Genomic DNA, 12,372 nt, shown 5'->3' with positions numbered 1-12,372 from the left:
CCCGGGATGAGATGGCTGGATGGCATCAGTGACTCGATGGATGTGAGTCTGAGTGACTCCGGGAGATGGTGATGAACAGGGAGGCCTGGCGTGCTGAGATTCATAGGGTCGCAAAGAGTCGGACATGACTGAGCAACTGAACTGAACTGAACCTAGGTTATGGATTTCTCAGACTGGAAGACAGGGTAACAGATTAAGAGTTTAACTTGTGTTTTAACATTAGTGGTTTCAGTTCAGTTCAGTTCAGTTGCTCAGTCATGTCCGACTCTTTGTGACCCCATGGACTGCAGCACACCTGGCCTCACTGTCCATCACCAACTCCTGGAGCTTACTTAGACTCATGTCCATCGAGTCGGTGATGCCATCCAACTATCTCATTCTCTGTCGTCCCCTTGTCTTCCCACCCTCAATCCCTCCCAGCATCAGGGTCTTTTACAATGAGTCACTTCTTCGCATCAGGGGGCCAAAGTATTGGAGTTTCAGCTTCAGCATCAGTCCTTCCAATGAATATTCAGGACCCATTTTCTTTAGGATGGACTGGTTGGATCTCCTTGCAGTCCAAGGGACTCTCAAGAGTCTTCTCCATCACCACAGTTCAAAAACATCAAATCGTTGGCGCTCAGCTTTCTTTATAGTCCAACTCTAACATCCATATATGACTAGTGGAAAAACCAAGGGTTTGACTAGATGGACCTTTGTTGGCAAAGTTATGTCTCTGCTTTTTAATATGGTGTCTAGGTTGGTCATACCATTTCTTCCAAGGAGCCAGTGAGTGTCTTTTAATTTCATGGCTGCAGTCACCATCTGCAGTGGTTTTGGAGCCCCAAAATTAAAGTCTGTCACTGTTTCCACAGTTTTCCCATCTATTTGCCATTAAGTGGTGGGACTAGATGCCATGATCTTAGTTTTCTGAATGTTGAGATTGAAGCCAACTTTTTCACTCTCCTCTTTCACTTTCATCAAGAGGCTTTTTAGCTCCTCCTCACTTTCTGCCATAAGGGTGGTGTTATCTGCATATCTGATGTGATTGATATTTCTCCCAGCAATCTTGATTCCAGCTTGTGCTTCATCCAGTCCAGCATTTCACATGATGTACTCTGCATAGAAGTTAAATAAGCAGGGTGACTATATACAGCCTTGATGTACTCCTTTTCCTATTTGGAACCTATCTGTTGCTCCATGTCCAGTTCTAATTGTTGCTTCTTGATCTGCATACAGATTTCTCGGGAGGCAGGTCAGGTGGTCTGGTATTCCCATCTCTTTCAGAATTTTCCACAGTTGATTGTGATCCACACAGTCAAAGGCTTTGGCATACTCAATAAAGCAGAAATAGATGTTTTTCTGGAATGCTCTTGCTCTTTTAATGATCCAACAGATGTTGGCAATTTCATCTCTGGTTCCTCTACCTTTTCTAAATCGAGCTTGAACATCTGGAAGTTCACGGTTCACATATTTCTGAAGCCTGGCTTGGAGAATTTTGAGCATTACTTTACTAGCGTGTGAGATGAGTGCATTTGTGTGGTAGTTTGAGCATTCTTGGCATTGCCCTTCTTTGGAATTGGAATGAAATCTGACCTTTTCCAGGCCTGTGGCCCACTGCCGAGTTTTCCAAATTTGCTGGCATATTGAGTGCAGCACTTTCACAGCATCATCTTTTAGGTTTTGTAATAGCTCAACTGGAGTTCCATCACCTCCACTACCTTTGTTCTTAGTGATGCTTCCGAAGGCCCACTTGACTTTGCATTTCACGATGTCTGGCTCTAGGTAAGTGACTACACCATCGTGGTTATCTGGGTCATGAAGATCTTTCTTGTATAGTTTTTCTTTGTATTTTTGCCATCTCTTCTTAATATTTTTTGCTTCTGTTTCATCCATACCATTTCTGCCCTTTATTGAGCCCATCTTTGCAGGAAATGTTCCCTTGGTGTCTCTGATTTTCTTGAAGACATCTCTACTCTTTCCCACTCTATTGGTTTCCTCTATTTCTTTGCAATGGTCACTGACAAAGGCTTTCTTATCTCTCCTTGCTGTTCTTGAACTCTGCATTCAAATGGGTATATTATTCCTTTTGTCCTTTGCTTTTCACTTCTCTTCTCTTCACAACTATTTGTAAGGCCTCCTCAAACAACCATTAGTGGTTTACCTTGTCATAACTATCACACTTTAATCACCAAATTATCAAAATCAGGTGTTTTGGATCATTGGAATGATTGAGGCTAAGGGAAGGAAACTCTAAGGATTTTACTAATGCCACCATTTCAGAGTAAGAGTTTCTAGTTTCAGTGAGTAGAATTTTCCAGGCTTAAAAATAGATAGCACCTATAAATACATATGTAATCTTGTCCTAAATTTAACTTTACTTTTTGTTAAAATGCAAAATATCATTTTTTCCTACTCAGAGAAGGGCTCTTTGATTTCTATGAAGGATAAATTCTAAAAAAGAAAAAAACAAAGAAAAACAAACAAACAAAAAACCTTGAAAGTACTGTGAAATAAATATTTAAATGATTAGTTGAAAAGGACTGTTTCACTTATTGAAATATGTCACATTGTTTGGTGTTCAGGCTGTCTGCCTCAAGCCAATGTTCAAAAAAATCTCACAGCAATATTTATATATATTTGCTCTTTTCTTCAATACTATAGTTATAATTCTAAAAGCTTAAGTACTGATAATGGAGATAAATAATTCTTCATTTTTGCTTTGTTTTAAGGTCTTTACACTTGTGAAAAAAATTCTGAGGAAATACCTTATTACATTTAACTATTTTCAGTATCTAACAGGTATAGGTTTATTCTTAGTAGACATAAAACTCATTTCAAATTTCTAATAACTGAAAAGATGACATAATATTAACCTGATATATCTGAAAGACACACCTAAATCTTTATTAGGTACTGTGTTTAGGGGTCTCATATTAGTTAGTTTATTTGTAACTGCAGGTGTGCAATTTCAATATTTGTTTTTATGGCAATTTCACAGGCATACTAGTGATGTTGGAAAAAAAAAAAACCTCAAATGAGGCCTGCTTTTGATAATTAATCTACTTCTCCATTTTACAACCACGTATGAACTAAAAAGAAAATACTAGAGGATACCAATTTGAAACATATCATTGTTGAAAAGAAATTTAGTCCCCAAGTGTGAAATTTAAATACAAGTAAAATGAATCATTTTACTCATCCTATTTCCTTTGGGAAAAAAAAATATATAGCTAACTGTAGAAATTCCAGAATTAAAAAATAAAACAAGGTAGTTTTCTCGTAGTCAAAACCACACTAATGTGACTCCCACAAGATGGTTTCATTTTGCAGTAATGTTACTCATTTGACAGCCTTCAAGGAAATACTGGATTGGCCAAAAAGTGCTTTCAGGGTTTTCCATATGATATTACAAAAAACCCAAATGAAGCTTTTGGCCAACCCAATAATTTGGCAATTATGATAGACAGTGGGAGGTTTCTTTGCAGTGCCCAATGGCAATCAACTTTTAAAAAAGCTTTTTATTTTGTATTGGAATAGAGCTGAATAACAATGCGGTGACAGTTTCAGATAGACAGCAAAGGGCTCAGCCATACATATATGTGTATCTATTCTCCTAAGTCAACTGTCTTACTATTTAAGTAGCTGTTACAGTAGTCAACAATACTAGTTTTGGAAAGAGAAGCTTTCAGGCAGATTCCTGAACTAGACTGGCCAAATCCCAAGCCCTTTAAGACCGTGATTCCATTTGTGGCCCCCTCCCACCCCTGCAACCAGCCCCAGCTCTATTGAGACATAATTGATATTGAAAACTATGTAAAGTTTAAGGTGTATGTGTTGACTGGATACATGCAGATATTGCAAAATGAGTACCACATTAAAGTTCATCACCACACATAATTACCTTTTCAGACAGAGTGAAAATATTTAAGATTTACTTTCTTAGCAACTTTCACGTATATAACACAATCTTGTTCACTATAATCACTATACACATTAGATATCCAGGACATAGTCATCTTGTAAGTACAAATTTGTACCCTTTGACCAAAATCACCCTATTTTTGCCATCCCTCTGGCTACCGCCATTCTACTTTCTGCAGCTACAAGTTTGGCTTTTTCAGAGTCCACATATCAGTGAGATCATACAGTATTTGTCTTTCTCGAACTTATTTCACTTAGCATGATAGCCTCAAGGTCCAGCTGTGTTGTCACAAATGGTAGGATTCCCTTCTTTCCATTGACGACATGTGCCTTGTCTTCTTCATCCATTCATATGGATCCATTTCAGGTTTCCATAATACTAATTAGCATCCTTTCATTTCAAGTTGAAGAACTTTTCTCAGCATTTCTTGGAAGACAGGTCTAGTGGTGATGGACTCCCTCAACTTTTGTTTGCCTGGAAAAGTGCTCATCTGTCCATTTCTCGGACAACTTTGCTGGATGGAGTATTCTTGGTTGGCAGTTATTTTTTTTCTTTCAGGACTTGAAAAATATCATTCTACCCTCTATGAGCCACTTCTGCTGATAGCATCCCATAGATCATATAGGCTTTCTTCACTCTTTTTCATTTTTCTTCTTTCTCCTCTGACTCGGTAATTTCAAAATATTTAAGATCTACTTCCTTAGCAACTTTCAAGTATATAACCCAATCTTGTTCACTATAATCACTATATACATTAGATATCCAGAACATATTCACCTTGTAGGTAGAAATGTATACACTTTGACCAAAATTTAATTCAAACTATTTCTTCTGCTTGATCCATTCTGTGTTTGATACTCTCTATTTCAGTTTTCACTTCATTCATTGTATTCATAAGCACCAGAAAATGCTTGGTTCTTGTTCTGAGATTTCCATCTCTGTTTACTCATTCTGTCTGTGTATTATTTTCCTGATTTTACTAAATTTTCTGTTTTATTGTAGCTCATTGAGCTTCCTTAGAAAAGCTATTTTGAATTCTTTATTGGATAAGCTGCAGATTTCCATGTTTTTCTTACTACAAGATTATTGTGATCCTTTGGTAGTGTCATAGTTCCTTCAATTTTCATGTTCCTTGAAATTTTGCATTGCTATCTTCACATTTGAAATAGCTGCCACCTTCATCCAATTTTACTGGCTGATTTTGGGTGAGAAATACTTTCCATCTGTCCTGCTAGGGATTCTGAGGCTTTCACAGACGTTGGATGGATACACCTGCTCTGCGATTCTGGCTCCCACATATGACAATTCATGAGCACATATGTCTTTTCTCCATCATGTAAGATACCAGGGCAGGTGCTAACAGCCTCCCATTTGATTTCCCAAGGGTGGTGCTACTTGTGTTCTCTCCCTGGCCCACAAACTCTGGCTGGCTTTCTGCACATGCTCAGTATCCATCTGCCAGAGCTGGCTCTCACTGCCTTCAGCAGCAAGCACATAGATCCAGTTACAGGATGGAAGAGAGTGTGGTTGAGGCACATGGAGCACAGGGGGTGCCTGTGGGCCAGTGGAGGATCCACAGGCTAAATATCTCTAGGGATGTGTTGGCAGGCTTTTTCATGGAGTCCATGGTTAGTAGGGTCTGTTTGCGTGTAACGACCTCTAAGAGTCCTATCTGCTGCTCTCTCAGCCTCTTCCTGCCTCTGTCATTCAGCTCACAACTCAGTACTCTGGATAGAGCAAGAGAGAAATGGGCCTCTTTGGGAGCATCCTGTGCTGCTGGGAAACACAGCACCCCTTCATATGCTCTCACTTTTCCCTGCGTTAGAAATCAAGGGTGAGAAAGTCTCTCTTGGCACTGAGCTGTGCCACCTTGTGGAAAAGGTGACATGAATAAATCAAACTATTCCTCCGACCCTCTTCAGTGCATTCAAACTTGTATAATTTTTGCTCCAATAGCATGCTGGAACTTCTCCACTGGACTTCTGGACTTCCCCCAAGGCTTTCTTGTCTGCGGGTGGTTATCGAAAACAAGTGTTCCCCAGGGGATCCTAGACTGCAGCTGACAGGGGCTGGAGCCAGCTCATAGGCCACTGCAAGGTCCACAGACAGCACACAGGTCTGTCTGCCCATTACCTGATACATGGGTGGGTAAAATTCCTCCAGGTCCCTTGGTATGTGGGGCTGGATCCCACAGCTCCCACAAAGGCACTTCATCCATGTATGGATGCCAAATTGTTCTTGAGATGGGTATACAAACAAACGACATATTACAGGGCCATCTAGCTGATGTGTGAACTCCCTTTTTTGTCTTTTAGCATTTTTAAAAATATATTTCTTTCGTTATTTGCCTGCACTGGGTCTTAGTTGTAGCAGGTGAGACCTTTAGTTGCGGCATGCAGGATCTGATTCCCTGACCAGGGACAGAACATGAGCCCTGCACTGGGAGTGCAGGGAAGTCCTCTCAACTCCCTTTTAATACCAAGATTCTGTTATACTAAAATGACTGTACAGATAGAATTCATGGACAGTTGTTGGTAACGTTGGGGCAGACAGGGGAAAATAAGTTACGTATGGTATCCAGAGCTTCCCATAAGCCCTGAGAAGAATTTAATCTGTGGCAGTCTTCCAGGGAGACAGTCTTGGGAAACAAACATTGAGCATCAGGCCTGGCCCTGTACTATTTAACTTATTCGTGTACTCTTAATGAAAGCAGAAGGCAAATGAACAATCCAGTTTTCTTTTAGAACAACTTCTGTTCAACAGTGAGTGAGATGAAAGGGGAGCATATTTTTCAGAGCTCAATCATATCCCATTCATAGCTGCAAGCTACAAAGATAAAACTCCTTGGGCTAACTGAAGTTCTCCCCATCCCTAAGAATAGAAATATCTCACTTTTTTGATAAAGAAACTCTGCAACCAAAACTGCTATGTGGACATAACACATTGCTGCCTGAAAAAGGAGACAACGAAGGAACCGTGAGATTGTGCTCCAGGGCTTTGGGACGGCTTGTGTTTCGAACAAAGTCATAAGTAGTCACCTCTGAAAAATCTCCATTTTTTATATGAATCTTGGCCATGCTACCAAGCCAGGTTTTCCTGAGCTCTGAGATACTTGTGTAGGACTTGGCTAAGCTATACTGGAGATCAATTAGCATTTCGGGGTCCTTCTCATGCTCCTTCATTTGAGCTGTGGCCATAAGAACAGTACGGACTCTCTTGGTCAAGTCTTTGACTTCTGAGGGAAAAGCAGTTGTGCAATATCAGAACAAGCAAAGAAGACATATTTATCAATATTATTGGTGTGCTCTAAGCCTAAGCAGCCCATCTTGGGAATAACATAGAACTTTTACCCCTTGTCAGAGACCTCAGTATTTGGTTCTTGGTTCTTGGCATCTGGGCATGCCTCAAGAGTTTTACATTAATTCTTTAAAAAAAATAGTCTACTCTCTCAGGCTTCAAAGCCAGTGAGTTTGATGGCAGTATATTCCTAACACATAAAAGCATGAACTCTGGAGCCAGACTACCTGGTTTTGCACCCCACCTCCTCTGCTGTCAATTTGATTGCCAAGAAGGTAATCCATATTCGCCTTTATTGTTTAATTTTAGTTACAACAGTCACTAAAAATTGATATCATGCTATCCACCAAGGAGTGGCCTAAGCACTTTACATGTTTTAAACTTTAGAACAACATTATGAATTAAGGACTATTATAATTCATTTCACCAATGGGAAAACCAATGTACACAGCAGTTATGTAGTTTGGCCAAAGCTGTGAAGTTGGTAGGTGGTAGAGACAGGACTGACACTCAGGCAGTTGGGCTACAGAACTCATGACCTTAGTCACTCTTCCATCTACCGATGGCCATGTGCTTTGATGTGAAAACCATACTGTAGACATTTTCAATTATGCAAAGAAGAGTTTATGAATCACAGAACACTCTGAAGAGTTTAAAGAGATCATTACTTTCTCTTAAAGCATTGCTTTAGTCCTCAAAAGCACAAAGTTAGATTTTCCTCTTTGTCAGTCCTATGGCTTCCTATTCACTCCAGCAGAGTAATCACAATTATATGTAGGGATCTGAGAAGAGGAGTAGGGACAGGTACAGGCCTTAGGCAGCTTTTCAATGTGAATACCACCAAAGGTGGAGAAAATTATATTCAAAAGTGTCTTCTTTAAAAATGATTATCCATATGTGTGTGTGCACACGTGTGTGTGTGTGTGTATAGATATATACGCAATAGAAGAGATTCTTCTTCTCTTCTTCTACATTAGTAGAGATTTCATTTACTGGGAGAAAGCTATACCTTTGTTGTAAGAGTTTATTGGTAATGATTGCCCTACCAGAATAAAACTGTCATCTCACAAATGAGTCATGAAAAAGACTTCCTATCAAGGAGGTCTAAAACAGACCCCATTTACTTTGAAAAAGGTGGTAGTCTAACTTTTATATAACATGGAATTAAGGATGGTAAAAAAAACCTAGGAAAATAAACTCTTAGGGTATGAGTAAAAGATACTAAATGACATAAGCTATTTCTGTGCTGTTGGGATTAGATGGAGCATATACTGATTTCTTAGGGAACCAGTAGAACTGGCTGAAAAGCAAACTTTCCCAGCCCGAGAATGGCTGGTACTATTCAGTGTTGTTTGTGTGTTTTTGTTGTTGTTGCTGTTGTTTTTTCAGTCTAAGCAACATTCCTATGGGAATATGTTTTGGTACAAAGATTCAACACGTCCCAAACATCAAGTATGCTGTGACTGTAAACTTTTTTTTTTTTCCAGATTTTACACAAATTGTCAAATTATGCTGGAAGATGACCTCTCCCAAGAATGGGGATGATTCCTCTGGGAGGAAACATTCTCTATTGGCAAGGGAATCTTCTTCCCTTGTACACATATATCACTGAAGAACAGAACCTACTGTCCATGCAACAAAACAACACATGAATGCCGGAAGCCACCACGGGAGTTCCCACCCATGACAAGGTCATGTGGAAGAGAACTGTTAAGCAAGGCTTCAGAACTCAAGGAGCTCCCTAGGCTTTCTCGAGCATCTACCCCAAAACCAGAATCTGTCTGTTTTACTGTTTCATGACTTTCACCAACTCCTCTGACATTAACAGGGGGCTAACCCTGACCACTTTTCTCTGGAGAAAATCAACTTAGGGCTATAGCTAATAAGTCTCCTGGACATGAGAGGAATATTTCAAATCAAACTCCTTCTGTTAACATACTAGCTTGCTCGGCAGGTATATCCAGACTCTTACAGCTACGCATGTGATTATTTACAGCCTCCCAACTGTGAGAGGCATGGAAAGCCTAAAACATAGAGCCTTTGAAAGAGTTAAGAGTTATTAGAGTAATGCTAGTGCTGATGAAGGATTTCATTATTGGGCCAATGCTTGTTGCTAAGTTCCCATATCTCTTATCCACTGTGCACCTGGGAATGCATTAGTTAACATAGTGACAATGCAAGAAAAACAAGTGTAGCCTTGAATTTAACCATATCAGACTTTTGAGCTAACTGGTTCTTTCTTGTAACTCACTGCACCTTTGCTCTGTGAAAAACATAACTCTGTCTGGCACTTTCTGAGGCTGACATAGATTAGAAATATAAAGAAAAGACACTTTGAGGGAAAATAAGTTTTCTGGTTGAGCAGCCTTTATCAAAAGAGGATCATAAAATGTTCACAGGCCTCCAAGGCCAGAAGATACTGTACACAACATCATTTGTGGCAAAGGTATGCAGAAAAATCCTGGTTTCGATAAGGGCAAAACTGCTGGAATGTTTGGGCTGACTCTGTATGACCTTGCATCTTTCATTTCCCGCTATGTATAAGGCAAGGTATAAAAGTACCTTTTGAAAAATAAAGCTTTTGGGCCTCGCTCTCCGAAGTAGCTTGGTCACCCCGTGTTTTTTCTTCTTTTTTTTTTCTCTCTCTCTCTCCCTCTCCCTCTTTTTCAGGCTGATACCTTGGAGCATAGGGGCTCCCTGCATTCACTTATTTGCCCAGGTTTCTAAGACCTGAACGGGAAGACGTTCTGCATCTTCACTCCCTCGGGAGACCGGGAGGGCACCTGTGGCCTCTGTGAACAGGGCAAACTTCTTGTCTCGGAGTTTGACTGGCTTTCTATGTAAACCAAGGAATATCAGCCTCTTTCTCTCCTCTATTTTCTTATCTTCAACTTTCTTTCCTTCTCTCTCTAAATCAATCCCTGACACCGTTTCTCTTTCAGGCTTCCCTGGATCCTGCGGGGGCTGGACCCCGCCGCATGAACTTTTACAACGTTTTAGGTTTGAAGTATATAGGTAGGAAAGACTAACAGTGTTCAGGGTCGTGGGTTTGCCCTCAGCCAACTATTGCCTAAGAACAACAGCCTTGGATGTGGGTTTGCCAATAAGTATCTCTGGAAGGCCCTAGTTAACAGATGATTCTTTAAGCTCAGAAAATCATCAAGTAATGAATCCCTCTTGTGCCATTCCTCATCTGCTGGCAAAGGATCAGGCAGCTGTTAGCTACTCTAGTAAGTGAAGTTTTGTGAAATGTCCAACTCAGTGCTTAATTAGCCAATCTTATAAATGGGAACCAGAGAAGGCAATGGCACCCCACTCCAGTACTCTTGCCTGGAAAATCCCATGGATGGAGGGGCCTGGTGGGCTGCAGTCCATGGGGTCGCTAGGAGTCGGACACAACTGAGTGACTTCATTTTCAGTTTTCACTTTCATGCATTGGAGAAGGAAATGGCAACCCACTCCAGTGTTCTTGCTTGGAGAATCCCAAGGACGGGGGAGCCTGGTGGGCTGCCGTCTATGGGGGTCACACAGAGTTGGACATGACTGAAATGACTTAGCAGCAGCAGCAGCATAAATGGGAACAACGGTTGAGGGGGAAAAAAAAACATTTCTTTTCTAAGTAAGTTTAAATATCAAGCCCAGAGAAAATTAAAATTATATCATAATTATATATACATAGTATAGTCGTTCATTCACTCATTCAACTAATACTGAATGTTTACTGTGTACCTGGCAGTATTCTAGGTGCTAGAGGTACAGGGATGTACGAAACAAAGCCTTGACCTGTGAAGCTCACATTCTGTACACTTGATACTATATAAATGTTGTGAATGCAAAGCGCAGTTTAACTTGAGGAGTGAAACGCCCCTAACATTGAACATGGGTCTAATTTGTCACTTAAAGTGAGAACATACCTTCATAGGTCTGTCACTGTTTGCAAAGTTATTGATAATGAATAAAGACTCCTGAAATCTTGATCCTCCACTTAGTGTTACATCCACTATCAACTGGCTTACAGCAATTATTATCTGTGGAAAGAAGAAATGTCTTTTTTTCAATATTATTTTTCAAATGTCTTTTGAATACATGCTGCTTCTTTTCTTCAATGTACCAACCCATAAGCACTCATACAAAATGCTTCTTTTAGAGATTTTACAGAGTTCCATCAAAATCTATTTTCCTCCTACATGAGTGGTTTAAATTCTTCTATTGAAACAGCAACTTTAGGGGCTGGCCTGGGGGCTCAGTGGTAAAGAATCTGCCTGCCAATGCAGGAGATATGGGTTCAATCCCTGGTCCAGGAAGATCCCACATGCTGTGAATCAAGTAAATCTGTGCCACAACTATTGAGCCTGCACTCTAAAGCCCGTGAGCTACAACTACTGAGCCCACATGCCATGGCTACTGAAGCCTGAGCATCCGAGAGCCCATGCTCTGCAACAAGAGAAGCCAATGCAATGAGAAGCTGGCACAACAATGAAGATTAGCCCCTGCTTGCCACAACGAGAGAAAGCCTGCACAGCAATGAAGAACCCAGCACGGGCAAAAAGAAAGAAAAAAATTGTAAAAAGCTAACGACATAGCAAATGAAGCAACTGACAAAGAATTAATCTCAAAAATATACAAGCAGCTCATGCAGCTCAATTCCAGAAAAATATACGACCCATTCAAAAAATGGGCTGAAGAACTAAACAAACATTTCTCCAAAAAAGACATACAGATGGCTAACAAACACACGAAAAGATGTTCAATATCACTCATTATCAGAGAAATGCAAATCAAAACCACAATGAGGTATCATTCATGCCAGTCAGAATGGCTGCTATCAAAAGTCTACAAACAGTAAATGCTGGAGAGGGTGCAGAGCAAAGGGAACCTTCTTACACTGTTGGTGGGAAGGTAAACTAGTACAGCCACATGGAGAACAGTGTGGAGATTCCTTAAAAGACTGGAAATAGAATTGCCATATGACCCAGCAATCCCACTGCTGGGCATACACACCGAGGAAACCAGAACTGAAAGAGACACGTGTACCCCAATGTTCACTGCAGCACTGTTTACAATCGCCAGGACATGGAAGCAACCTAGATGTCCATCGGTAGACAAATGGATAATAAAGCTGTGGTACGTATACACGATGGAATATTACTCAGCCATTAAAAATGATGCAT

The 12,372-nt window shown here is 40.4% G+C and overlaps 1 protein-coding gene across 1 annotated transcript in view; it reads right to left on the bottom strand.

Moving 5' to 3' along the window:
- Positions 1 to 12,372, bottom strand: part of LOC138071585 (dedicator of cytokinesis protein 11-like) — a 153,320-nt gene that overhangs the window by 116,268 nt on the left and 24,680 nt on the right. Inside the window, exons 4-6 of the mRNA XM_068963100.1 lie at positions 11,114 to 11,229; positions 6,943 to 7,156; positions 6,797 to 6,854 (exon numbers count right to left, since the gene is read on the bottom strand). Coding sequence (XP_068819201.1) covers positions 6,797 to 6,854; positions 6,943 to 7,156; positions 11,114 to 11,229 — 388 coding nt within the window. The remainder of the gene's footprint in view (positions 1 to 6,796; positions 6,855 to 6,942; positions 7,157 to 11,113; positions 11,230 to 12,372) is intronic.

The sequence above is a fragment of the Capricornis sumatraensis genome, chromosome X, assembly GCF_032405125.1.
Source record: "Capricornis sumatraensis isolate serow.1 chromosome X, serow.2, whole genome shotgun sequence".
In the NCBI taxonomy this organism is placed as follows: domain Eukaryota; kingdom Metazoa; phylum Chordata; class Mammalia; order Artiodactyla; family Bovidae; genus Capricornis; species Capricornis sumatraensis.
The sequence above is the reverse complement of the archived record's forward strand: the minus strand, read 5'-3'. Positions and strand labels throughout refer to the sequence as shown.